Raw genomic sequence first — 27343 nt, 5'->3', positions numbered from 1 at the left:
AGCTGCCTCGTTGACCACACTTTACACGATGACGACGGCGACAGAAAGATTAAATGAAAAGGGTGGATGACTATACAAAAGTGGTCACTCCGCCGACACATGAGCGTAAAAGGGTGAAGAAGAAACGGACGAACAAGATGAAGATGCAGAACAGCAACGACGATAACAAGGACAAGAACGAGAATAAGATTGAAGACAAAGCCTACGGACAAGGTATAAAGATGAGAAGGAAGTCTGTAGAGAAAACAAAAGGGACAACTGTCACCAGGTGGCTTCAACATGAAAAAGCCGCTCTAAGGTAAGATTAAAAACGGCCCCATTGAGTTCTTCCTTCAAACACTCAATAAAAAGGGTGCGTGTCACAAGCCCCGCCACCCGTCAATCACATCCTTAAATAAACAGACATGGTAATAGTCGAACTAGCACGGATTACATTCTCAAACAAGCAGAAATGTCTCATCTCTTACTCAGAGAAAACATAGACTCACGCATACTCGCTCGCTAACCAAAGCTTCCATTACAAGAAAAAATATTGGAAAATTCCAAACGATCTTAGCGCTCACCCACGCGGCGTGTCAAACACAAACAGCACCGGACACACACTCAAGTCTCACCAACACCCTGCTGGTCACCACCCGGCTACCGAACAGCTCCGCGCACCAGCCAAAAGCAGGAGACTCAGCACTCAAGCAGACGACACGTGACGTAGCATGAGCATGACGTCCGGCGTTGCTACTTTCCGCGAAAAAAGGCCTTGACCTTTCTCCCGTGAACCGGATAAAAATAGCCTGGAATATGACATCAAAAGTCGTCTGCTGTAGGCGGCCTGTCTACTACCGGTGCGTCGCAAAGACTGAGAGAAAGGCAGGCGCACAAACATGGCTGACACACGGCAGTGTCTATCAAACGTTGCTACCCTTACTTCGCAGGTACGAGAAAAGAGATGCACGTTTTTGTGCCGGATGTCACGTGGTGCATGTTTCGAGATCTCTCTGCTCTTTCCAACAGGGCGAGGTTTACGGACGCTTAACCTGCACCAGGGAATACAGCGCATGCGCAGTCGAACATGAGCTGGGCGGCATATTTTTTCAGCGAAGTGAGAAGTAAGAAGCGGATATCCGAAGGGGTTATTAAGCATTTTCGACTGCCTGCTTGGTACCCGTGTGGTGCAAGAGAACTTCTTCCAACCGACCCAGCTCTGTGAAAATGGTGCCTGGCTCCTGAGAGTGCTGGGGAAGGTAAGGCAGATAGGGAGATAGGGTCTCCCCCTCACACAAATTGTGTGACGTTAACAAGCAGTAACCCTTGACCTTTACCAGGAGAGTGCCGTTAAAGACGAGATGGGCAACGCACCTAGAAAGCACCCCAAAAAGTGAGGTCTTTAACAACTTACTTCACATCAACTGAACATAGGTCAGGGGTCAACCTTTTACATTTTTATGATTACGAATAGCTTGATTTTCAAAGCTTCGAAAACAGTAACAAAACTGCTTAACTATAACTGCATTTTTCTATACTTTTCTGGTTTTGTGGTTAATGCAGCTTAAAGAAATGTAAAGATTGTAAAAAGTTTTTTTAAACAACAGAAAAATGCAAATAAATGTAGAAAAGTGACGGACATACTTTATTTTTATTTGCAAAAAATAATAACAAATACAATATTCACACAAAGTCATGAAAATAACAAGATTATTAAACAGATTTTCGTAAGGATGGAAATTAAGACACAATCAACATTTTAGACAACACAAAACATTGACCGTGCCAGCGGGTACTAAATAAATGATAAAATCAAGACGAAATTTTGTTAAAATATGATTAGTGTATTTGTGGACCAAAAGAAGGAAATATACAGTGTCCGCTTAGACATTCAGGTACAAATACACAGAAAATCATACAAGCACACAACTACATACACACACACGCATACACACATGCGCACTCCCCCCTCCATGCTGTCGTTGACGATCATCATCAATCAATCAATCATCAATCACAATAATTACAATATTAACAAAACAGTCAAAATTAAAGAAAGTCGACAATCATTACAAAAGTGACATACATATTTAATTTTTGTTTACATTAAGTTATCATATCTTATTTATTTTCCACGTGCTGTCATGACCTTTATGTCCTGATGGAGATTGTCTGAGACAATCACCACAAACGTGTCTGAGGCCAAATGTTACAGTTGCCTCTCTTTGAACAACTGTGTTACCGCCGCCGTGAAGTGTTTTGTTGTTTACATTTATTATAATTATTTACTGCTGCATTGCCTCAGAAATCCATAGAAACACACGATTGCTCGTTTGTGGAATACAGGAAGAAAGAGAGTGAAGGATGGCTTTACTAGTATATACGTGTTCAACTTTCATATTTTGAGACAAAGTTGTTGTCTTAGTCATTTCTAGTGAAGGACTGTTATTATTTTGTCAGACAGTCAGTGTTATTATACCCGCCAGTTAGTAGAAGTCTATCACGTGGTGTAATAATGTAGTTATTTACAGTTTTATAGTCTGTACACAGAAAGAACTGGAGCTGACATTTTAAAACAACAGTATTATCTGTGTAAGTGCTCATAGTTAATAATTATTTAAAAACTGGTCAACCAGACTGAAGGTCGTACATGTTCTTTATACTATATATTTAAGTTCTGTGTAATGAATGTAGCAATTAATTGACTAGTACAGCAGAGGATGCTGTTTAAAACAAGGATCTCTAGTGTAGGTGTCGATGTAGGAGACATAACAAATTATGTTAATGATAATAAAATAAAATATTATTGTCGAAGGTAAAAAGTTCACATGACAATACTCGGATAATTTAGTCTTTCTCAAAAATCGTTTCAGAACACATATTAATTTAAACTATTTAGAAATTTAGGTTGTGTATGCAATCGTTCTTTTTATATTTAAATAGTAATCAATAGACTGTCTCTTTGAAACTCTGTCATGCATACATCGTCGATGTCATTATCGTCAAAAGTCTCCTTCCTCTAGGTTTGATGGCATTTGTGAGCAGACAACAAAGTTCTGCGTTAGAAAGAAGTTATCTCCTCTTCTCCATTTGTGCCATCGTCGTGTTCATCACCTCCTCCAGTGTCATTCCTAGAATCATCAGTTAGCTTGGTGCTAGATGATGTTGGTGGAGGTGGTGGTGGGGGCGGGGGTGGTGGTGGGGGTGGTGGTGGAGGTAACGACGGTGGGGGTGGTGGAAATTCTTCGTCGTCTGCTTGAGTCTCGATGTTATCCCCTTCCTCGTCGTTGTCGTTGTAGTCTGTCATCTCGTGCTCCGTGACCTGGAAGTTGAAGCGAACTTTCTTGCCGTAGTCTGGCAGCGGCTCTTCCGGCATGGGCTCTAACTCCTCTTCCCTCTGCTCCTTTGACTTTCGGATCATCGGGGGCGTGAAGGACTTGGTCGGAACACGGAAGCCGGGGAAGTCATCCAGCGAGGCAGAGTCCGCGACTTCGTCGACAGGAGAGCTCCTGGCAGCTGGCTCAAAGTCGCTGTCTATCTCGTTGTGTGGACGAGTTTCACTCTTAGGACCTTCTTCGTCCGGAAATGCCGAAGAACTTTCTTGAACGTCGAAATCCACCGGCGGTTCGACAGGGGGAGCACTTTTCAGGTCTTCGTCTGGTCGCGCGTCGGAATACGTTGGAAGCAACGTGACGTCGATTTCGTCATCCCCGGGGTGAGCAGAGTTCAGCAAGTGTTCGTCCAGTACAGCCGCGAGGTAGCCGGAGCTGCGCGGAGTCTGCGGAGATGAGCGGCCATCGTCTGACCTGTTGTCAATGTCATCGTCGTCATCATCATCTCCCTGTCCGTTTTCTCGGTCGCTGGGGACCCCGCTATCGGCGTCCGTCGGCCGTTCCATCGCAGAGTTGTCGTTGGCATTGACGTCATTGTCGCCGCCTTCCGGGGCTGACTGCGCATCTGCCACTTCCGTGACCAGCGTGACGTTCTGATAATCGTGATGGTCGGCAAAAAGTGGGTTGGCGGTGCCCTCCTGCTGTTGGTCGTCGTCGGTATCGTCAAGTATGGCATTCGTGTCTTTTTCCATGTCGGAACTGGTTGTGTTGTAGATCGTGGGAGCGGTAGAGAGACTCTTGAGCAAGCGTTTGTGACGATTTTGTCTGCAAAAGTAAGGTGAAAAAAAGAATTTACATTTGCAAAAGCAAAATCTTTTCTTCGCCCGTAGACACTCACAAACACAGAGCAAGGAATATATGCACGAGACTTTATTAAAGAAATTATATTGCATCAACAGAGTAAGAATACCTTTTGCGAGCCCTTGCAATGAGAACCACAGCGATGATTAGAGCAATAAGGAGGACTGCTGCAATGACAATGAGGACGATGACAGGGGTGTTGAAATCGTCTGCAGCAGTTGTCTTCTCCTTGGTATCATTAGGGACACTTTGTTGAAACAGAGATGCGATCTCTGCAGGTCTTGCGTCTACCAGACTAAGAAAATAAATACAAGAAGAAAATAAAGACAAAAATAATAATTAAATAAAATGCTTTAGAGTAATAAATGACTTGTTAATGATATAATTATCTCTCGTATATGCGTGAAAAAATTAATGCTTCGTCATAGAAAAAATATTTTTTAAAATAAAATAAGCAAGAATTAGTAAACAGTTTATTTTCACTAAATCACAAAATCAAGTAGTGTGCAAACATTGCTAGGCCCATTTTCTTACTCTTGAAGTTTGGCAACAGTCACTGTCTCCGTGTCTTGTGGTGAGATGTATATCGCTGAACTGTAAAACATTTCCAAAGAAAATCAACCACTTGCACATAAAATGTTTGTCTATATCATTCTGCTTGTAGACCAAGATATTTTGACCTTACAAGACTACATCTATATGTAGTAAGCATTACTCCCCAATGTCTAACCAAGCAATACTCAATATAATCTGAAAAATAAAATGTCCAAAATGATTTTAAAAATCACTGAGAATACAGGAATTATAGATGACAAAATACCAATACCTTTGAATGAGGAAACTGAAGAAGAGGAGAAAAACCGCTGCTACTACAATAATAATTGATATTTTTTTCTGTAGCCATGATGGTTTAAAATTTGAAATGCTTGTATACAGATTGTTTATTCATTAAAGCTAGCTACTGGTTTTACTGACCACAACCACAAACTTTCTTTACCTGTCAGCTGAATGTTGTCGAATGGTTTTGATGATTACTGTGACACCAAGGATTTTCGTAAGTTCTCTGAAAAATGTTTAGGCTCGAGATGTATATGCGAACAAACACATGACATAACAACCTGTCTAAACCTAGCTTCTACGGTGCTAGTTACACAGAAAAAATTCTCTCATTCATATGAATCCGGCAGGTATAAAAGCAGCTGACAATAAAATGCCTGTCAAGAAATGGACTTGCCTATGCGCCATACATTTCTTTTACACAAAGCAATTTACTCGGTAAAACTAAGTGCAGCCAGTTCTCGTTTTAATGAGGTTTTCACAACTTAAACTTATCCATCCGCATTTTATGTTCTATATTTCTTTCCCTAGTCATGGTTATTCGCGTAGGCGAGACTCTCGGGGGAAAAAAACAGAGAGGTGTTCACCCGGATTTAGATAAAATTATCTCAATGTGAACTTTATGCCACCTTTAAAAGTCATAGCCCACTACACCTTTATCTTTTATACCTTGAAATGTCCTCTTTCTTTCCTGCTAACTTGTCACTTGTCACTGGCGCAAAAATTACAACACTTTCGTTGACGGCTGGGATAGTTATCTGAGGAAGATATAAAGAGTGGTTAGTAATGCCTTTTAAATCCTCCTCCTCCTCCTCCTCATCATCATCATCATCATCATCAATAACAACAATAACAATAACAATGTCGTCGCCATCATCGCGACTCATGACCAAACGTTTTCATAATCTCCCATCGCTCAAAGATCGTAAGACGCATGTGAAAGTGCTTCCTCACCCTGAGTGTGTAGAAGCCGGACAGTGATGGCGAGCCACCATCGGTTGCCTTCACCAACAGGTCCATCGTCTCCATGGTTGACAATGCTCGTAGAATTATAGCTCCAGAAGCATTTATCTCGAAGTACTGTAACATTCTGAAAGGCCCTTTTGGTATCAATCATTTGAAAATGGTGGTGATTAAATAAAACAAAGGAACTGGTTCTCAATCTTGACACTTCATCACTGCCTTTATATATTGTCACACATGACGAACAGGAAATCATTGGTTGTAAAAATTTTGCTAGCTGAATTATGATTATATAACAACAACGTGCTCATGGTTAAAAACAAAAATTGGCATATCGTCTGCCCATCAAAGCATTATCTTCGCTTTCATCCTTCATGGCCTTCCATGCTACTTACGACTGTGGCTGCAGGCTGTAAGTGATTTCTGCATTCCGTCCTTCATCAATGTCTGAGGCCTGCGACAGATAATCAAATCATTAGGTAAAGCGTATGTGATCCTCATTGTCTTGCCTGGCTCTTGTGAAATGGGGACAGACAACGATGAAAGCGCAAATTATCATAAGATTGTGTTGTTGTCAATCATCAGAAATACCGCCATATTACACATTAGTCAGTCCTAGTCTAATTCCACTGGAGATGACATATTAATGAAGAATACCAAACAGACAGATTTATATATATCATCAAGAAAGAAACAAAATAGGAGGACAGATCATCTAGATGTAGCTTACGTTGACAACTGTTATCACGTGACCAGTCATCTCGTTCCCCATTAACGTAACAGATCCGTTCTGTGGGTCAAAGACGGGACTGTTGTCATTGACATCCAGGACGGTAACCAGGACTGATATGTTTGTGTTGTTCTGCAACAATAGAAGATTTGCGTGCTTCTAACAGTCCTGTAGTCCAGAAGTGAAAACAGTCCTACTAGTGCTGAAACTTTTTCTTTACATACTTCTCATTCTTTTGACACTTTGTTGAATTCAAAGTAAAGCATCCACGATAGCATACGACGCTTCCGAATATTTTATTTCTATAAAATAGAAGTCTAGTGTAGGATTTTGAACATGAAGTTTTGGTACCTGGTTGTGGGTGTTGATAATAAGCAAATGCTGTTTCTCTTTCTCTCGGTCCAGTGATTCTTTTGTAAGGAGGGTTCTGAACAGCACGCATTGATAAAAAATTTAAAACAAGATAGGCGACTTAAATATTTCAGAATATATTATTAAGAATTACTTGAGGTGAGAAATTATAATACCTGGATATTTGTTTAGATGAATGTGTCTATTAAAAATTAAGAAATGTTTAAACATTCAAAATGAGACTAGCATTTCCAATTAACAAGTCAAGCGTAAGACACATTGGTCTGAAAATTCCTCCTCCATATCCGTGAGATAATAATTGCAAAAATACGCACAAACACTGGTCTCTACAGCCGTTCGTAGCATTATTATATTAAATCTTCATTTAATTATAGTAGAACCACATAGAATTATTACCTTTCACTAAGTTCAAAGCTGTTATGTTGAAACGTAAAGTGATCGTCGTAAGTCTGTAATGGGAAACAAGTTTAATAAACTATTTATAAGCATTAACCATTCTTTATAAGACATATTACTTACGAAATGATTTATGACATGCTTAGAAAGACTGTTTCTACACTTTTGATTGCATATCAGTGGACTTTAGAGAAAGGCATGAGAAAACTGGCAATGTAATGAAAATTCTCTACAAATTTGAAAAAAAATTATCAACATTTTGAGCAAAAAGGTAGCAAATATTAGTAAGAAGCGTAGTCTCTAGAGTAGCCATGATAATAGCAGTTTGACACAAACCAAGATGTCTCCAACAAAGGTCCCCGGTGGTAAATTCTCATGAATGGCGAACTTATATGATGTCACGTTGATTTGAAAGTCAGAAGGTAGACTGAGGATCATGGGAACTGTGGTACATCGCCTGCAACAAAATAGTGACAAAACATGAGAAGTTTGTGTTTCTGGTGTGTGTGTGAGAGAGAAAAATTACTCTTTTCCTTCTGCATGATGCCGCATACACGTTTTGCTTACAACTGATAAACATTAATAGAGAAAACACTAATCACAACTTAACAGAGGAAACGGACGAAATAGTTCCCCTTACCTCTGAGAGACATCAACAGGGCTGTCACATGCTTGGATCAAAGCATAGTACTGTCTTTTGTCCAGGGCCTGGCGAAGGCTGACTTGTCCAGTTGTGTCATTGACTGTGATGACACCGCAGGCATCCGTGCCAAGTAGAGACGATGACACACAGCTGTACCTGAGTTCTGCGTTCACACCTTCGTCAGCATCGCTAGCATGGATCTGAAATATATAAAAGACTTCACTTCGTGGTCCTTAGGTTAAAATTGTCAGTAAGAAGAATTAAACGAACTACCACTGCGTTCTAAGATGCTATTTAATTTTGGTGATCTTGCGACTCGCGAACAAGATTCACCAAAGCAGTAGGCACGAAATGGAAGACAGAAAAATTACTTTTTCAAAAGACAATTCACACACAGTACCAGTATAATATTAAAGGCAAACTAGAACTCACAATTCCTATGATGGCCTTCTCATTATTGTTCCTCACGGTCAGTTTGTAGGTAGAGTTATCAAAGATGGGACTGTTGTCGTTGATGTCGGTCAGAAGTATGGTGATAGTGATGTTACACATCCCAGTGCTGCAGTCTCCTCCTTGTGGGGTCGTGAACTCTTCAGTGTACACCTTTAATATACAACTGTCATTTTCACATAACGGTACACAAAAACACTGTTTGTAAATGTATGATCAAATCAGCTTTCAAACCATTACCGCTCTGAAACCTTTGTACTATGCGAAACACCGTTATTCTGAAGAATGCTTAGAAGGACCAGTTAGTATATGTAAACAGACATGTTCAGTACTTGATAAGTAACATAGAGGAGGCAACCTATACTACTGACCGTAACATTCAGAGATTGAATAGTTTCTCTGTCCAAGGCGGAGGAGTTGACAACCGTTATGGTGCCGTACCGCAGGTTTCCCAGAACATTAGTTTGGATGGCGAAAATACCTTTTTCGGGTTTTACTGTGTAATTGAAAAGTGCATTGTCCCCCTAAAAAAATAAAAATAAAAAGCAAGTGTCAAAGTTTACTTTTATTACGCATCACATACTCTAAAATTAATCGAATAAAAGAACAAAAATGATGATAATCACGATGTGCAAACACAATTATTTTTGAATTTTTCTAAAATATTTTATTCCTATAAATTCTAAATCTATTAACAGTTTATTGAATGAAGGGGAGCACAGAAAAAGAAAGCAGGCCTTAAAATTTAAAACAAATGCTTACGTCGTCCGAAGTGTATACACCTCAGCTATCTTATCGCAACTAAAAGTAATTTAAAGTTCAAAGTGTAGTGATTCGGTTACATTGCCATAGTTTATCCATAAAAATAAACGTATCATCCCACCTGATCAGCATCAAGTGCAAGAACTCTTGCGATGGAAAAACCGACATTGGAATGTTCTGGAACACTGACAACAGTTGGGTTGTCTGCCTGAAAGATCGGTCTGTTATCGTTGATGTCGTCTACCACCACCTTTACAGTAGCTACGGCCGACCTCCAAGAGTTGCTCACCTGGTTTGCCTAAGATGAATCCAAATACATTCTAGCTTATATATCACTAGAAATTTTGTGATGTATTTTTTAAATCAAAATTAATATATCAAATGTTTTCCACAACAAGGGCGGTATACTTTAATCATAGCGCACATCTATTTATTTTATTTCCATCATGAATATCGCACATTAGCTGCGAAGAAGTCGTGTTGGTAATACATGCATATAATTCTTAGCTGTATCGCTGTACATTCTTTTTATAAAGTCCACCGTTTCTTGTATTTTAATTGTGTCTATCTGTTCATTTCAACTCATTTATTAATTGTGTGGATAATGCAAGTGGTTGTGTAGTGTGTTGTCTGTTGTTCTATAAAGGTATTTCATTGTGCCAACAGGTGTGTAGCAAGTGTCAGTAAAGTCTAGGTGCTGGAAAAAAGCTCAGATGTCCGATTCCTCCTGAGGCTAAAAGTCTTACCTTAATTTTCACTTCAAAGAATGGTTCTGCCTCCCTGTTCAGTACACGTGTTACCATCACATATCCAGTTATGTTGTCAATGCTCACAGTGTCACTGGTGTCTAAAGCAATGAAGCATAAATATCATACAATGCCAGTACATTTTTCCACAACAACGATAGGGAAGTTATACATAGTATGTAGACTAGAAATGGAACTAGACAGTGTTTTGATCATAGGGAGTCTTAGTAACACACGTAACGCTTTCAAAACAGAAACTCTAAGAGGCAAATACCTGAAAATGTTTTTAGTTGTGTAAGAAATGACATCAGAGGCCAAACAGAATATCGTCAGTCAGGGCACTCTCACATTTCCAGTAATTTTTATTGTCCAGTTTATACTACTGGCATACATGGACTCGCACACACGTACACTAACATACGGGATGTCACACAGCGTGAAAAAATCTACATACTCAAAATTTAATAATTATACCCAGATATCTAGTACACCTAGAGCTGAATTATAAGCTATGAAAGGCTTTACTAAAGGCTTACTACTGACCTTTCATGGAGTAGGTGACACTGTCGTTGATCCCAGTGTCCTGGTCAAAGGCAAACACTGGGGGCGAGGTCTTCTGTGACCTATTGATCCAGCTAGCGTTCTAAAAAGTGATAATCTTTTAATAAAATTTATTAGCTATCAAATAGCACATTCTGGGTCAACTACTTTGTATGCAGTTGTATTTTTATACCTTAAATATGCAGTATTATATTTTATATAGCCGTCATATGCTAGATGGAGACTGAACTCTTAGAAGACATTTACTGCAACAAATTAAAATATTGGATGTAATAGTTTAGTATCATTACCAGTTTTAGTAACCAAACATGTCATTAAAACTTGTCTGCACAGTAGTTAAACATGAACCAGGTATGTTACAAGGTAACATCAGTCCTGTGGTTCATACCAGATCCCAGACCCCTAAAACAAAATTGCGAATTATTGTACCACTTGAGAGCTTTTAAGAGTATCACATTGATGTCCTCCTAAGTTACAAATAAATGTTTCTCGACCGTGCTCCAAGTTGTTAAATGACAATGTATTGATATAAATGTACTGTACAAAACACAATTTCAATACTACTTATTTTCTACTTAATTACCTCTTCTGGTATATTCAAGGTGTAAACGGGGTTGTCAAAAATTGGGTCCTTGTCATCGATATCAATGATGTTGACTACAACTTTAGTATAACCAGTTCTTCCAAGAGAATTAATACCTTGAGACTGTGAAAACAGAAACAAACAATTACATCATATGAGTAACTCTTTACGACCATCACACCATTTCAACTGGTGGAAGGCCCTTGTGCAACTTTAGCATGGCAGACGTCTGTTATATGGAGGCAGGCACCTACATCAAACTGAAAAACTTTACAAAACACTGTGTGAAGGGGCATAAAAAAAGAGGAAATTACTGACAAAAACAAAATCATTGTTAACACCGACTGCTACAGTAAAGCAAAGATTTACATGAAATGAGAACATGAAGGTGAACAGCTTGCAAAACAATCATTTTTTTTCAAAGATGGTAGCTTCACGGTCGACATTTGCAACAGGATCAAAATAACGGTAGGAGCAATGGAAAGTCTGGATAGTACAGACTGTACACGTCTCTCGTAGTTACCATCCTACTGTACGGATGTGAGATATGCCCTTTACTCTTGAATAAGGAGAGGACAGACTTTTGTGACCAAGTACTTTAGTAATCTGCTCCGAATTCCATAGATGGGGAGCAAAACCAATGAACAAAGCTTGTCGCCATCCTCATGGGACACCAATAACTCCTTCCTTGCAACAGTGAAGTAACACAAGCTTGTCTGGTTTGTTCACGTGACTAAACATTATGCATACATGTATGTATTCCATTAAAGTCTACAGAATCGTTCGTGTCTTGGAATGCTTTTTCAATACGTACCTCAAAATACGCAGGAAAAATAATCTCTTACCAATGTGAGGGATACATTCAGTTCAAAAACAGTTTCTCCGTTCTGATAAGATATTAATCTGTTGACAGAAATGGTGCCGTCAGCTGATGTTTTAAATGCTGCTTCCTTGTTTCCTCCCTAAAAATAATGCAAATCATTTCTTGAAATAACAACTGTCCGAAGATAACAAATTTCTTTATAACTTCAAATCAATGTCTTCCTTGTCAAATATCTCCTTTTTTAGCAAACTACTAAAAGCTAGTTAAACATAGCTAGTTAACCATATTCCCTCATTGGTTTGTTCAATGGCCTATCCACTGTTAGAAATAACAATTGTGAATATAACGTACTCATGTTAAGCTATTAACGCAGAGAAATAATAACAAAAAATGACCGTTTGTTGTTGCGCATGCCCTCCAATCAATCAATTAATCTGGACCCTATTAATTGTCGAAATGAAGTTAAAATAATGATTAAATATAATAAAATCTGTCCATGCCATTGTACATAATAAATTAAGCATATAAGGCCGTGTAAATAGTTTTAGTCAAACCGTTGAGAAACCAAATTCATCAAACAAAAAAGACGATAAAGAACCTGAATAGAGTAGACTGCTGTTGTCCCGGTCGACAGTGTTACACAGTCCTCGTCCGTGTAAATGTTGTCGATCTTTTGTAAGCTTACGACCGTAGTATTCACAGGAACCAACTGCAAACAAAGTATTCAGTGTAAAAGCTTCATTGCTACACAGTGTGAGATGTTCCTAGCCATGTCTTTATTATCATTTATATTTCAAACATCTTCAGGCTAGAGTATAAAGAACCTAAAGGACTCTTTTTGCGTGTGTTTCACATTTATTGAATGCGATTATATGCGAATTGTATAATATTTTACTGATATTATTACATGCTTCATTGTGCTATGATCATTTTCGTGTCGAATATTGTATCACATGTAACTTTTGTTAAGGCTGGAAATAATACAAGTAAAAAATAAAAAATAAAATTTCGTAATTTGCTCTTTCCCTCTCTTCCTTTCCCTTTCCTTTCTTGACCCCACCCTCTCGTCAAGTACCTCAGGCAGTGGAAATGCGAGACCCGTTTTCATCACAGGATCGTGGTCATCGGTATAGTTCACGTCAAGTTGGATGTTAACCTGTAACAAGCAAACTTTAGACAGCCAGCCAGACCTACAAACCGATAAAAGGAAGATAAATAAGGTAAGATAAAGGTAAAGGTTGTCCCCTAACTTTTTCTTTATTTTTCTCTATTGAGAGGAAGAAAAGACATTTTGAAACCCAGTTGATTGAGGATTTCTTTATTGCGTATAATGCAATTGAGAACATGTTTCATTATAACAGCGGCTCTCAACCTTTTCCTTGTGACGCCCCCCTGACGAACAAAGGTATGTCCTCGCGCCCCCCTTAGCCAGCAATGTGAGCTAATTTCACTAATACCAGTATAAGAAACTTTTAAAAAATGACCACCTTCACGCCCCCCTTGTAAGCACGTCGCGCCCCCTGCTTTATAGCCTTAGTTAGAACTTATGCATTTGGAAGCATACCCTCCTCAAAAAATGGTCTGACTTGGCGCTGTCAGGTTTTACCAGAAGTTTTCAAAACATCTGTGCTACAAAAGCTCCCCAAAAGCTGTATTGTTTTATTTTAAATGCAATATTTATCAAACAGGAGTCATGAACAACGTATAGTAAATATAATTTATCGCTGTTATCTGTATACTATGTATATCTAAGATTCTTTGTTCTGGTAAAGCAGTCCAGAGCTTCTATGACAACATTGCTCGGCTATCAACATATCAACATGTTTAAATAAAAGAATTGATGCTTAAGCTGACTATAACATTGGCATTTATGTTTACATAATGCAGCTGACTATAAACATAATGATGGTTGACATGATCTAAGTCATTAGTACATTTATTGTTTTATATTGTATTGTAATTATACATTGTATTAAGGTGTCAAAATAATAAAGGTGTACCTCAAAGTTCGATGGCGATTGGCAAACTAGTTTCACACCCCAGTTTTGAGACGCATTGCACAGTCTCTGGAAATGAATGGGTCGTGTTTATGAATATACACATGAAAACATGAACTATGACAATTACAATGACTAAAACACATTTTATTCAGTTTACTGTATATTTCAAAACCCCTTTACAGTTAAATATAATGATCCTATTGTAAAAAGTCACTTGAATGATAAATACAGGGATATCAGGGTCTGCTCAGTTCATTTCCTATTCTATTTCAGGTAATTGGAATATTTGTTAATGAGCACATGTTTTGAACACTTCAGTTATCCTGTATCTGGTATTAAAATACAAAACTTAAACACAGTGCTAAAGTTGTAAAAGGTACACTAAATATATAGATGTTATTATTTCAAGATTGATACACACCTTATCTGTGTCGATATCAGTGATGGTTGTATTGGATACAAGGGTAAACGTATTGGGTTCTGTAGGTATGGTTGATTCCACAGAATGCATCTCGATGAAAAACGGTCTTGTCAAAAAATCACTGGTTTGTAATGTAACGTTGCCCTTAGCCAGAACTGTCAACAAAGTCTCGCCTGAAACAGTGTTTGTAAATTATAAAACATAACATTTACAGATGTATACTCATACACGTACATACACAAATAATAATGGCAGAGATTTGAATGAATGAAGTAGAACTGCAGGAGGTACAGTCATTTGAGTACATGAGTGCGACTATTACAAATAGATTATCTGAAGGTAAACAAACGAAAAATTGTCTGTTTATTATCGGGTGCTTCATAATAAACTTCTGTGAAAACAAATTAATCAATAATAACAAAATCATTACTCACCTTTCATAATGTGTTCAGGTATTGAATGCCGTACAATAGTTGTACCGTCAGTATAGTTGACGAAACAGCTGTTTTCTGAGCTGACCTGAATACTCAGACCAGCTGAAATAAATTGTATTACACAGTTATTCAGTTATCATAAAATTTGACTAAAAACATTTTCCTTTCTGGGAGAGGTGAGTGGGGTACTTTCGCTCTGAAGGCATGATCAAGACAGCGAACAAAATAGCAAAAATTAAATTTCACTAGTGTCAGGAGTCCGGTGAATCTGTACACGTGTGCGTACATAAGCTTTGTGTAGAGATTAGATGTTTGAAAATAGTATGCAGATGTGTAATTGAAGGAGAATGGAAAGAAGAAGACAGGAGGCCGAAGAAAAGGATGGAAGAAGGAGAAGAAAAAGAAAGAAGTATGAAAAATTAATTAAGCTGGGGATAAAACCACATTGAAGTTACTACTAATTTAGAGAAAATATTAAATAATTTTAGTGTCAAATTATGATTTACCTATAATCCAAACGATAATATTCATCTTTCTGTTATTGGTGTACCATCGTAGTTTGAGAGTTTACCTGAAACAAAAATTAAAAAATGAATCAAATAATATGAGATGTAAAGACTAGGTCAACTGTAAGAAATCGAAGATATTTGCTTCGTGCCACCAGTATAATCACATGACAGTAGACGATAAGATATTGTTAACTGGATGCAGTTATATTTCAGGAAATCAGGAAATCGGGTCGAATATCAGTGTATCAGAGACAACAAAAGAAAAGTTCTTTCCCACTTGTATAGACAAAATCAATTTAAACTATTACCAGGTCAGAGATAGAAAAAGAAGTTTCTTTCATACAAACTAACATTTTTCGTACACAACAAAATACTTTATAGTTGAATTAAACAGAAAGTGTTCATTTTCTTATGCCAAACAAGAATTACAAAAATGCACAATGGGGACTCTTCAGTATGCGCACAAACGAGCTCACAGCAGCAGTTAAAGTGGAAAGAAGAAATATTAACAATGTTATCAAAGACGCAACAACAAGTCAGCCGAAGAAACCATTTCACGAGGTGCAATAAAGATTTCTACAACATACTGGACAAGTGAACAACAAAAAGCCAATGACGAGCTCAGCAAAGCGAGAGATGAGGCGGAGACCATCCCTACCCAAGAAAGCATCATCCAGATGAAGGAAAAGAAAGTAAATTTCGTGAGAATTAAATTGGAACTGAAAAGCTGGAGAGAAAAAAAACGCAAACCTTCAAATGGCAAGAGACACCACCAGGCTGGGCAGCAGGCAGCTAACTACAAGCAGCTGAGAAAAGGTGCCAATGAAGCAACAAAGACAGTGAATCATGGGATCACAAAATTTATTGTGATGTCTGCAGATGCCCAGCCTCTTCAGATCCTGTTACATCTCCCTCTTTGGAGTGAAGATAAGAATATACTATATGTTTTTGTGCCATTAGCGCCGATTTTCTCTCAGGTCCAAATGAGGCGTTTGCTCTTCAGTAAGGTACAAACGTTCTTTTGGGGTTGTTTTTCTTTCTTTATTAAGTGACTGTGGTCAGTCGCTGCATGATAGCCAGAGATTAAGGGGCAAGCAGTTTGTGGGTATCGTTGTGGGTATCGTTTCTAACAACCTTTCTGCTGTAAGGATAGGTAGTGCTGCCATAAAATGGCTGCTGCCTTAAATGTTGCCCAGTGCTTCCCTTGACAAGTATTCCCTACCTTTTGAAATGAGAGTTTCACCCAGTGCCTTGTGGCGCAAAAAAAAAAGAAAAAAAAATTCAAACTCATTAGCCTCCTCTTAGAGAGCGGACTGGGTAGGTGTGGTGGAAGACATTAGTTTAAGATGACTAAGGAGACTATGTAGGTAGAACTATAAGCGATGGAAGGTAAATAAATAAAGGCTTTATCTTCCTTTATCTCCCACCTTTCTACCCTCTTCGTCAACAAATTTATTCGGCGTATTTCGAAAAGAAGGTAAAATGAAGCAAAGTTCAGTTTTGTACCTTTCTACACCGATAACAATACACACTGTGTTGCTATGCAGTGCATGTGACCCTGTAGTTCAACATCCCAGCCAGTACTTGAGACTGGCAGTAAATCACTTGTACAGGGTGTTGCTTTATGGACCAGGGGCAGGTCTATAACATATAATTGCTTGTTTGCTTTATGGCCGTACTAAATGGTAATTACAGTTGTGAAGCCAACGCATCGATCAAAACATTTTTCACTGCATCCACATCAAATATTATTCAAACAATGGCTTTAACACGATACTCAGCTCAGTGTTTGAGAGAGCAGCTGACGAATGAATTATACATTTTAGAAGAAACTTTGTGTGGCTGACATTATAATCGAAAACACGAAATGTTGGTGACTACCGACCTTACTACCTATTAGTCTAGCCACCAGTGCAAGCATGATAATACACTACACATTAGTAACACGTGTACTTCTGGTAAATCATAAACTTGCTTTAAAAGTACATTTTAATCTGCCAGCAAATATTATATTATGGACATTTAAATTTTCAATGATTTTTCTTCGATAAATTTTCCTAAAATAAATGGAGATGATAGTAAAGTAATAAAAGATATTGATACAGCGGGAGTGGATCCAGTATCATTTTTCTTTTCACGTTTCAGCCTTAGGCAAGCAATAACCTTCCACTTCAACTTTTATCAGTGTATCATCTCCATTATAATGTGTGTAACAGGCCTCTCCTCGGGGAGTTCATTTCACAAAGGTCGGCGATGACATAGAGAGCACTGCAGATGTCAAAAAGAGTCAAAAGAGGAAATGTAGACCAGCATGCCTCACGTCCCCGAGCATCGAACTCTGACATCAACCTCACACTTCCCTCGGCGACCTCTGTAAGAGCACAACGACTTTTTAAAATAAATGACCACGGTGTACGATATTATTTTCCAAACACTCAACAGTCTTAATCCGTTGTCGAAATTCAAACCAACAAACAGCAAAAGGTCACGCATGTGACGTCACAAATTCCTTTAACACGTCAACGTGACGGTTTGTATCCTTGACAACGTAACGGTGCCTGACAGATAACGCTCGTGATATTGTTTTAACGTGTCTTTAATCCCAGTGACCCTTGTTATTGCATTTCTGTCCACAGTGACGATGGCTTGGATTTCGAGGACGGAGAGGGATAAGGAATGGTGTTTGATGTTTAGCTCACCCAGCCATGTGAATGTACCTTCTTGCTGACCGTTAAAACGAGGAAGAACAGTTGAATTCTGTTCAGCTTGGAGTGTGAGAGCAAGTTATGATACAATATTCTCACAAATGTAAGCTCCAAAAAGCCTAGTCTTAAATATTTACACAGATTATTGTGTTCAGAATTTGAGAACTGAATTCCACAAAACATACATACAACAAAATAGGAAGACACATATAGGTGTATGTAATCTCATTATGTAACACTTTTGTGCCCCGTTACCACCAGACCCTGTGTTGCTGTTCAGTGCATGTGACCCTGTAGTTCAACATCCCAGCCAGTAAATCACTGGCAGTAAATCACTTGTACAGGGTGTTGCTTTATGGACCAGGGGCAGGTCTATAACATATAATTGCTTGTTTGCTTTATGGCCGTACTAAATGGTAATTACAGTTGTGAAGCCAACGCATCGATCAAAACATTTTTCACTGCATCCACATTAAATATTATTCAAACAATGGCTTTAACACGATACTCAGCTCAGTGTTTGAGAGAGCAGCTGACGAATGAATTTTAAAAGAAACTTTGTGTGGCTGACATTATAATCGAAAACATGATTATGTATTTTAGGGACAAGAATTTTGAATAACATTAAAGCTGCACACGAACAAGTCAGCAACTCGCTATTTACTTCCTTGAAAGTCTTGTCAACATGCTGTGCATGGCGGACTGCTGTAGGTAACACAGGCCCGACACCCGGGTGACAAATCACGTGGGGTGGGTAGGGAGGGAGTGTAATCAGTGTACTCTGTTCTTATCATATGTTTACTCTCTTGTCTAGTTAACACGCAATCCACACCAGGGGGCACACACACACACACATGCTCATACACACACACATACACACTTACTCACCAAATCACACACATCCACACGTAAACAAACAAACACCATGTTTCTCTTTACGCTGTAAAAGCTACTACATGACTGACATTATTTGTTCATCATGTAAGGCAGGTAAGGCCCAGGTAAAAATCGATCCACGGTGACGTCAGCGGGAGGGAGGACAATGAGAGTTTAATGGCGGGGAAACTGGAGAAAGAGTTAGGGCTTGTTATTTTGTTCGTTACTCTCCTGAGGGGAATACTGATCGCATATTTTCTGTTCTCGACACAACGCCCACTTCCTTTGACAGCTGGCGGTGTGAGCATATCGACAATCGACATTTCTTTCTACTGAAACTGAGATGGCTGACAAAGTTTTACCTTTCATGCTTTCATTAGAGTCACAAGCTGGAGTCTCTTGACAGAAGAACAGAGCGATAAAATAATACTAAGAAAAACAAACAAATGAATAAATAAATTATTCATGTTTGGCTCAGATCCACAAGCTGTAGAGGTGTTTGAAGAAAGAAGGGTATAAAAAGAACAGGAAGAAAAGAAGACAAAAAAAAAGAAACAAAATGAATGAGTGATAAACGAACAACTGAATGGATGAATTAAATTACAAAACATTCTGGAGTCTGAGAAGAATATACGACTGGTGAATAAAAATTGCACAACATATACAAGCACCCTGTGGTGGGTGGGGAAGGAATTTAGTCAATGCCAACATCAAGTGTTGGGGATCATAGCGAATTGATCGTCACTTGGTGTACAGCCATAGTGTAAACATAAACCGTAAACATAAACATGGGGGCTGTACATTGTAAGACCGCGACTCTAATCGTCAACAAGATCAGTGACAGGATCGGGTAGTTGTTTAGGGTGGAGCTCAGGCAGGTGAGGCGGGTAGTTGGTCTGAGCTGTGTTGACATTTTACAGGGTAGAGATTTTTTTTTTTTAGTTTCGAGAATCCTTTTTTTTTACACACACACACACAGGCATACAAACACACACACGCACATGCATACAAACACACACATTTCCACATTAATTTCCAATACATTCCCACATTTACACATACATTCACACATACACATCTAAACACATGAATATATCCATTCCTTCCATTTTCATGTTTGTACAAACACAGAAACGCACGCATACACACAGATCCATGCAAATCAGGGTTAGTCAGCCGGCCAGACAGACAAACATCGGCCATAAATCTATTCTGTACTCACACAACAGGTGCAAGGATTTGTAAATCCACTCGCTGTCGTCGTGTCCAACCACTCAGCAAGTCTGATATCACCTGTTTGAACACCTGAAGCACATCCGACCGAACAGATCGAACGCCTCACCTGGAATCACGCACAAGGATAAAATAAAGCTTTATGCTTCTCTCCTCAACCTCAAACGTGAGTCCAACAATTTATTCCTCCCCTCGCAAGTCTACAGCGCTCACACCACGCAGCGTGCATTGTCTGGGTATGAACTACCCACAGTCGGGTACACTTGACAGTCACCTACCTGTACCCTAACATCACAGCGACCCCCGTCTACCTGCTCACCATGGCAGACAAAGTACATCTCGATACCCGGGGTTGGGCCCTCCACTTCCTCGTTCATTCAGCACTAAAGAAACTCGGTCTCAGAATTATCTTATCTGTTGTCAATCTTAAATTCTAGAAGATCAATCAAGCAATAAAACTATCTTTGTAAATTACAACACCTTCTCTTCACGTGGGAAAGAAGTACAACCTCCGAGTATCACTGGGGCAGCCTCGCCATCAGTCGCGACCTGTGGACGCCAGTCACACAGACACCATTTACTTGTAATTTTTACAACACTCCACCTCACGTTTTAGGAATAAAGGAAGGACAAGGATGTGCTATTCTGGGGCGAGTGTACCACTCTAACATGCACTTTCTTTCGCTAAATCACAGGTTAATTCAACCCTGGGAACTCCAGTCTATACATGGAGAGTGAGGAAGAAAATACTGATATCGTTGACGACTCATCATTTTAACCTCATTTCTCTACTTCAGCAAACTCGGTCAGAACAGTTTCCATTTCCTATAAAGCTCTAAGCCGTTTGGGATTTGAATTGCAAATGAGTTTGAAAGGTGGAACAATTTAGTGACCAAGTCAGTTGGGAGGTAGGTAGTAAGGATAGAATGAAAGTCAAATACAAACATCAGATGGCAATCACCAGAGTTAATAACTTTAGACAGAAAGCTAGAGAGGTCCGTGACTCCTGTACACTTGCCGGTCGTTGTTGACCTTTAGTATTAAAAACTCATCGATAAACTGGACGACGGCTCATCGATTGCTCCAACGCCCTTGACATTTCATCTGGCATTTTCTCATCCACATCATTGTTTCTCTTTCCCTCACTCAGCATGTTTCCTTACTTTGTGAACACAGTAAATGTTTGTCTCCTCAAAACGTGTCCTCATCCAAACTCAGTGCACATATCATTGTCCTCCATCCGAGAGCTGTTCCTGTCTTGTGTACGAGAACAGCAACACCTGTCCTTACTCCAATCCTGAGGATATAGTTATAAATAACCTTGTCCTAGGGTTTGGTTTGTCTCGGGTTTATGTATAGAACCATGAAAAAAAAACCCTGTGTAGTAACTGTAGTAGCTTTGCGAGTGTTTCAGTTACAGGACCTGCAGTGTTTCCGGGCTGTGGCTAATCTTGAGGTAACATTATCTCTCTGTCGTGATTACAACACCTTGTGCACAGGACTCGGTGCATGCACAGTCACACACACACACCTTGCACGATGTCTGATTGTCTGGACAGCTAAAAGGCTGGGCTAGGTATTCAACTGCGACGTGTGCAAGAATAGGTAAAAGAGAAATAATGTAATTAGTTTATAAACCGTAACCCTCATACTTTTTAAAAGGGAAGAATTTAGCTTGGTGTCTATATTTATCTTTAGTGTATTTTGTATACATAGTGAAAGCTGAATTATTTTCGAATTGATTAATTAGAGTATTTATCCGCCGTTTGCAAGACAAAAGACTGTGTGGTGTCATCGTAAGGTGGTGAATGCTTTCTCCTCGCTTTTTTGTTTTGTCGGGTGTTTCGCTAAGCCAGTTAATACTGATCTGGGGTCAATGTGCGATTTTTTCTTGTGCAGATGAAATTTGTAGTGAATTATGTCTTGTTCTGCTTTCGAAGAACGTAAAGTCTTCTTGAAAGTTTAAAAAAAAACACCTCTTGGTTAAAAACATTCAGGTACACCATTGTTCTAGCAGGACTTTGTAATAGCTTCTACCATAGCTATATGTAACACTCACAAGTCTTCTCATCTTTTGTTTTTAAATACATTCCCTAGATCGTGCGACCCGTCAGTTGTATTACCAGGTGTCGATTCATTGAGCATCAATATTATGGCTGTGGGCTGGTTGTGTCTAAATATTCTCTTTTATTACTTTCTACAAAGGAGAAGGACAATAACAACACGTAGATGTCACTTCTCATTTAGCAAGAAGCCTTTCAATATTGCATGTAAAATCAGCAACTGTCACATTTATCGGTCCATGAATAGAAATATATCGGCGTCATGTTCTTACATTGTCAGAAAGTCGTGACTTGGTTAACATCACCAGTTCGGTAATTCTGTCAAAAGATTACTACTTTTGTACACTGCTTGCTCACACATCTTTGAGGCTAACCGTATAAACTAAACATTTTAAACAAGATATAAACATTAACTACTCACTTTACACAATATGTGGAAACCTTTTGTATTGCAGTGATCTTTGAAGATGTTTTACACTTATGGCACACCTCAGCTGGGGTAAGGCAGGGTTGATTGTCTACCTGTTGTACCACGTGATCTTTTGCTCAGTCTTGGCCATACTCTACACTACACCTTGTGTTCGCCTTAGCTATTTTATCTTCAGCCCATTAATGTGCCTCTTGAAGGCAGGTACGCGGTATATGCTAAATGGTGAGCATATACTATACACGTCCTGCCTGCCCACATCCACTGAACAATACCTGGGCATAGTGTTTATCACAAACGTCTCAGCGCTGTGAGGGGACTGCATTTTTAAAGAGGGTCAGTCCGGGTCAGATAAGAGATTCAAGTCCCTTCTTATAAGATCCGGCTGCCACTGACAGGTGTGACATAAAGTTTAGTGGCAGCTGTAAGACTGACATCTGCTGGTGTGTAGCTGTGTGGCTCGTTAGTCAAGGAGACACAACGGCAATTATTTCTAATTGTGACAAGTTTCTTGTCTCGGTTTAGCGTAGATAATATTTTTCTTTTAATGTTTTTTTAAGGTGTAGCTGGATTCAATGTTGTTTTTTTTTCTAACTGCTGGGAAAAGATCAGTGCAAGATATGAGTGATAAACTCCTACCAAAGTCATCAACAACAAAAAGATGGCGAGAGCACTTGAGTTAGGATGGCAGATTTACGTTTGCGTTTATCAATTATTCAGCCAGTCCTAGAACAGGGACCATACATGATTTAGACCTATTGACATACAAACGTGAAATCTTCAGAACCACAAATATTTTCCCCAATGACTGCTTTGGGACCATGATTTCCATCGAACTTTTTTTTATATTCTTTCTGTTTTCTGTAGAGTATGCGATTTTGTTGCATGTATGTGAATGATCTATGTTGATGTTTCTTAGGTGTCTTTGTGTTCAAGTGAACAATGAGGATGCCTAGATGTGTGGTAAGAGTCCAGAAGTTTGTCAGTTCGAGTTTCACCCGTTACAATGACCTGAAATTCCCTCAGACCATGTAGTGGCAACAGGCACCTGATTATGAAGGTTACAATACAATAACCCTTTGTTGATCCCCAGGGGCAATTCAAACAGGTAGAATAAGTGGATTGGTTCTCTGTGCCTTAGACACGATGAACCAGTTACAGTTACTTTTTTATCTTTAAAGGAGTGCACTTACTCGTTAGATGCAAACACAAAAAGAGATAACAGCTGATCCCTCTTTTCCTCGAAAATAAACAGCACTGAGCAAGCCCTCGTCAACATTTAGTAAACACTGAAGCGAACAGTAAAGAGAAAGCTCTATCAAAGTGGTTTTCAAATGTACAAAGCTCGATTTTCAACTTAGGTCATGTTAATAGGAGGATTCGGGGCTCTGCTAGGGATACCTACTGAACTCTCTTAGGGCATAGGAATATTTATGACTGGTGCTGTCAGCTTTAGCCTTTATGTGAAGTATAATTATTGCCAAAAATAGGTAGACACAACACAGACATACATAAAATGAGCAAGGCAGTCTAGTAGACTGGTTAAGTTGATGGGCCAAGATGAAGACAAAAAGAAAATAAATCGGCTGATGGAAAAAAAATCAGTCTGTCGTCCCTTGACCAGCACCTGTCGTTGTGGGGGATCACATGGATAGATGTGGCAGCTGACAGGGCCGCCATTCTTGTCTACTGTGGGCGATAGTCAGCAGGTCCTGTACAGGACGTCCAGTCTTTGATGTTCGTCATTCGTAAACTACCCTCCAAGGTGCCCTGAAGGATAGTCATCGACAAGATATCATGCCGGGCTACATGATTAAAAAAAGAAGTTGCTTGATATACTTTCACAGAATTTTAAAATAGCAGGCTCACTTTAAGGTTTGCTGTGAGATCCTTATAAATTAATTTGTAATTTATTAATTCAATCAAGTAATAGCAAACCAACACGAAAATAATGTTTGGTGCTTTGAATGTTGATGCATTCAGGTTCTCACCGCTTAAATGTACACACGAAGAAAAGGACCCAACGAGGAAGTGTTCTAGCTATTCACCTGAAGTGTTATTCACCCTAAAGGTGGTGTCGAGTTATAGAGGGGAATGCCTGGAGACCGAATGCTAAAATAAAAAAAAATAGTATCTCAGGTAAGTATCAGACATTTCCTCCGGCTTAATGCTCAGTCAAGCACCTCGACCTCCCTCCCCCTCCCACCATGTGTGACGCGCGAGGTCAGTAAACTGAGGTTCACTTTAACTGGTGTAACATCTTGTTTACATAAAGTTATTCAGGGACCGTGATATTAGGTGGGAATAGTCGAGAGAGGCATAGGTCAGGTACGTTTGTACTTCCAAGCTTGAGGTATGTGGAGTCCACATGATACCACATTTATGTGGTGTTGGTTTTCGCCCCAGGTGGAACCGAGGACTCTTATCTGATCGGTCTATCTAACGGCTGTTACCAAGATTCTGTCGCAAAGTCCTTGAAATATTGACAAAAGCAAACCTGTGTTGCACTTTTCCATTCCCTTAACTGATGTGTTTACTAAGTGCGGTTTAATCTACGCGCTATCGCTTGACAGCAGCACTTTATTGGTTCGATTTGTAAATTATGTGACTCCTTTAGGTCGGTGATAACTCCGATCTCTGTCTTGCTTAGTAGTGTAAACTCAGTTATGTATTTGGGTAGGAGGGTAGGGATCGAACGTAATAGCCAACCTTGAACTGCCAAGCCCCGCGGCGCGACGCGGGGATAATGGACCTAGGAGTTTGTTAAGAAAGTTGCCTAAGCCAGACGCGGGGTGGGGATGACACGGGGCTTAGAAAAGTCGTGACACGAGACCGGGGAAAGAGGGATAGAACTTCAACCGGAGAAACCAAAGTAGTGTACTAACGTGCGCTTTTGACACACACGTCTTGAGGAACGGACTTCAGTTTAGTTTGGAAAGAGAGACGAGCACAGACGGGGGCTAGCCGACCGAGTGAAACTGAAGTCTATAAGGATCTGTATACAGTTGTGCGACGATTTCGTCTTCGTATGGGCTTTTTCTTGTACGACTAGCGCCCACCCCTTTCGGGGTAGTCATCAGGGGACTGGGGGGATTAATGTCAATGGTAGCAGAGAACTTATAGCAGTATTTTTTATGGTCATGACAGTTATTTCCCTTTTAAATGATAATGATGGACGATGAAAAAGGCCGATGCTCAACCAAACCACTTTTCAGCATATAATGCAAAGTCGTTTTTTTGTTGTTTTATGTTTTTTTCTTCTTTTTTTTTATATTTTTTTTTTTTTGAACCTGCGCAATTCTTTTTTTCAAGTTTAATGTTTTTTTTCTTATTGCTAGACGTTTTCACAGAGTTCATATTTTCAGTTTGTAACTTCATGATTCAAGCTGCTTCTGGTTGGCTATAAATTAGTACCTTTTAGCCGTGCATCCCTGTAAGGTCTGGTCGTGCGATATATGCAGCGCTAAAACGTATCAAGACAAGTATGCAGTGTAAGATCTGAACGTAACCTGAAACGTGTATATTACCAACAAGCTTCGTATCTTGACTTATATATAGGGGCACCGCGGTTGCTTCTTATCGTAGGCCTGAGTCGCAATCTGTGAGTCTCCTTATTGGCGAGTTAGGCTGATCGCCAGGTGTAACCGTGGCGAGAATGTCTACAGCAAACTTTCAAGGACGAAGACTAACCAGCTCGCCAGAAGCAAGTAGCCGGCGTCATATAAGAAGTAATCGTGGATGATGGTACAAGTCCTTGCACAAATGACGCTCATCCGCGAAACCGTTTTCGCGGCTGATATTCAGTTGTGCAAAGCCCTATGAGCGAGCTTTCTATCGTCCGCTAAGATCCTATCTCGCCACGCATTTGCCTTGGTTAGATGCGTAGCCGGGCGCTGCTCTGATAGTTCACAGTTTATTTGCTCCCTCTTACACATTCTTGGCGGAAAAGAAAATTTAACGGAGCCCGTAAATACTGTAACGCACCAAGTAATTAACAGCTATGAATACCTTATTTCCCTCTCAAGACTCTACATTACTTTAAGTATCTTGTCATGTAAGAATAAGGCACATGTCAAAAAAAGTAAAAAAAGGTCGCATTTCTAGATACATGAAAAATGCTATTTTTCGTAGTATTTACTAATTTTATCTTCGTTACTATAATGTAGAATATAAAAAAATTACACCTCATAATATCAATAAGTGCGTATATAGTCGGGTGTTGCTTCCGCGTGTGGTGTGTTTCGGTTGCAGGTGCAAATGTGTATTTTATTCTACTGTTCACTTACAGTTCTTTGGTCCGCTATGTTTTTTTCCAGAAAGATAAACTGCTAAAGAGAAATTGTAAAGATCACATTGCAGAGTTGTCTACCTTAGACCCAATGAGAAACCAATCCCGCTAAAAATTGCAATTCAACAACTCTGCAAGAAAGAAGGAAAACTTTTTCTAAATAAACACATAAAACTGTTAAGCATTAGGCCGAGTACAAGCTGTGAATGAACGATGCTTCTAGTGGGAGTTTTTTCCTTATTGATGACCCTAGAGAAGATAGGAAATGAACGTTTATGTTTTACAGTGTTATTATAGAACATTTCCAAGAACACTTTCATATAACATTAAAGTGCATTGTAAAGTGTAA

At 39.3% G+C, this 27343-nt stretch overlaps 2 protein-coding genes across 2 annotated transcripts in view; both read right to left on the bottom strand.

Annotated features, from left to right (window-relative positions):
- The window catches only part of LOC112566268 (protocadherin Fat 4-like), a 165739-nt gene that overhangs the window by 41626 nt on the left and 96770 nt on the right, over positions 1-27343 (bottom strand). The window lies entirely within an intron of this gene.
- LOC112566271 (cadherin-87A-like) lies at positions 1606-21015 on the bottom strand. The gene is made up of 27 exons (XM_025242332.1): positions 20697-21015; positions 20206-20325; positions 15400-15464; positions 14894-14995; positions 14460-14632; positions 14039-14104; positions 13114-13194; positions 12637-12747; positions 12061-12177; positions 11216-11338; positions 10615-10714; positions 10072-10172; positions 9447-9623; positions 8935-9087; positions 8546-8716; positions 8111-8313; positions 7807-7927; positions 7471-7523; positions 7054-7129; positions 6703-6834; positions 6368-6426; positions 5964-6099; positions 5679-5767; positions 5170-5235; positions 4707-4766; positions 4282-4467; positions 1606-4136 (listed from the first exon to the last, which is right to left on the bottom strand). Exons 3-27 carry the CDS (start codon positions 15422-15424, stop codon positions 3041-3043), a joined length of 3777 nt encoding a protein of 1258 aa, XP_025098117.1. The 5' UTR covers positions 15425-15464; positions 20206-20325; positions 20697-21015; the 3' UTR covers positions 1606-3040.

Source organism: Pomacea canaliculata, linkage group LG6, assembly GCF_003073045.1.
Source record: "Pomacea canaliculata isolate SZHN2017 linkage group LG6, ASM307304v1, whole genome shotgun sequence".
Lineage (NCBI taxonomy): Eukaryota > Metazoa > Mollusca > Gastropoda > Architaenioglossa > Ampullariidae > Pomacea > Pomacea canaliculata.
The sequence above is the reverse complement of the archived record's forward strand: the minus strand, read 5'-3'. Positions and strand labels throughout refer to the sequence as shown.

Bases quoted from the DNA above. Each gene is read 5' to 3' on its own strand.
- LOC112566271 (XM_025242332.1), bottom strand. From the start codon at position 15,424: ATGAATATTATCGTTTGGATTATAG. The intron at 13,195-14,038 runs GTACACCTTTAT...TGCTTGTTACAG, and splicing joins AATCGCCATCGAACTTTGAG to GTTAACATCCAACTTGACGT. The intron at 8,717-8,934 runs GTCAGTAGTATA...TGTATATTAAAG, and splicing joins TTCAATCTCTGAATGTTACG to GTGTACACTGAAGAGTTCAC.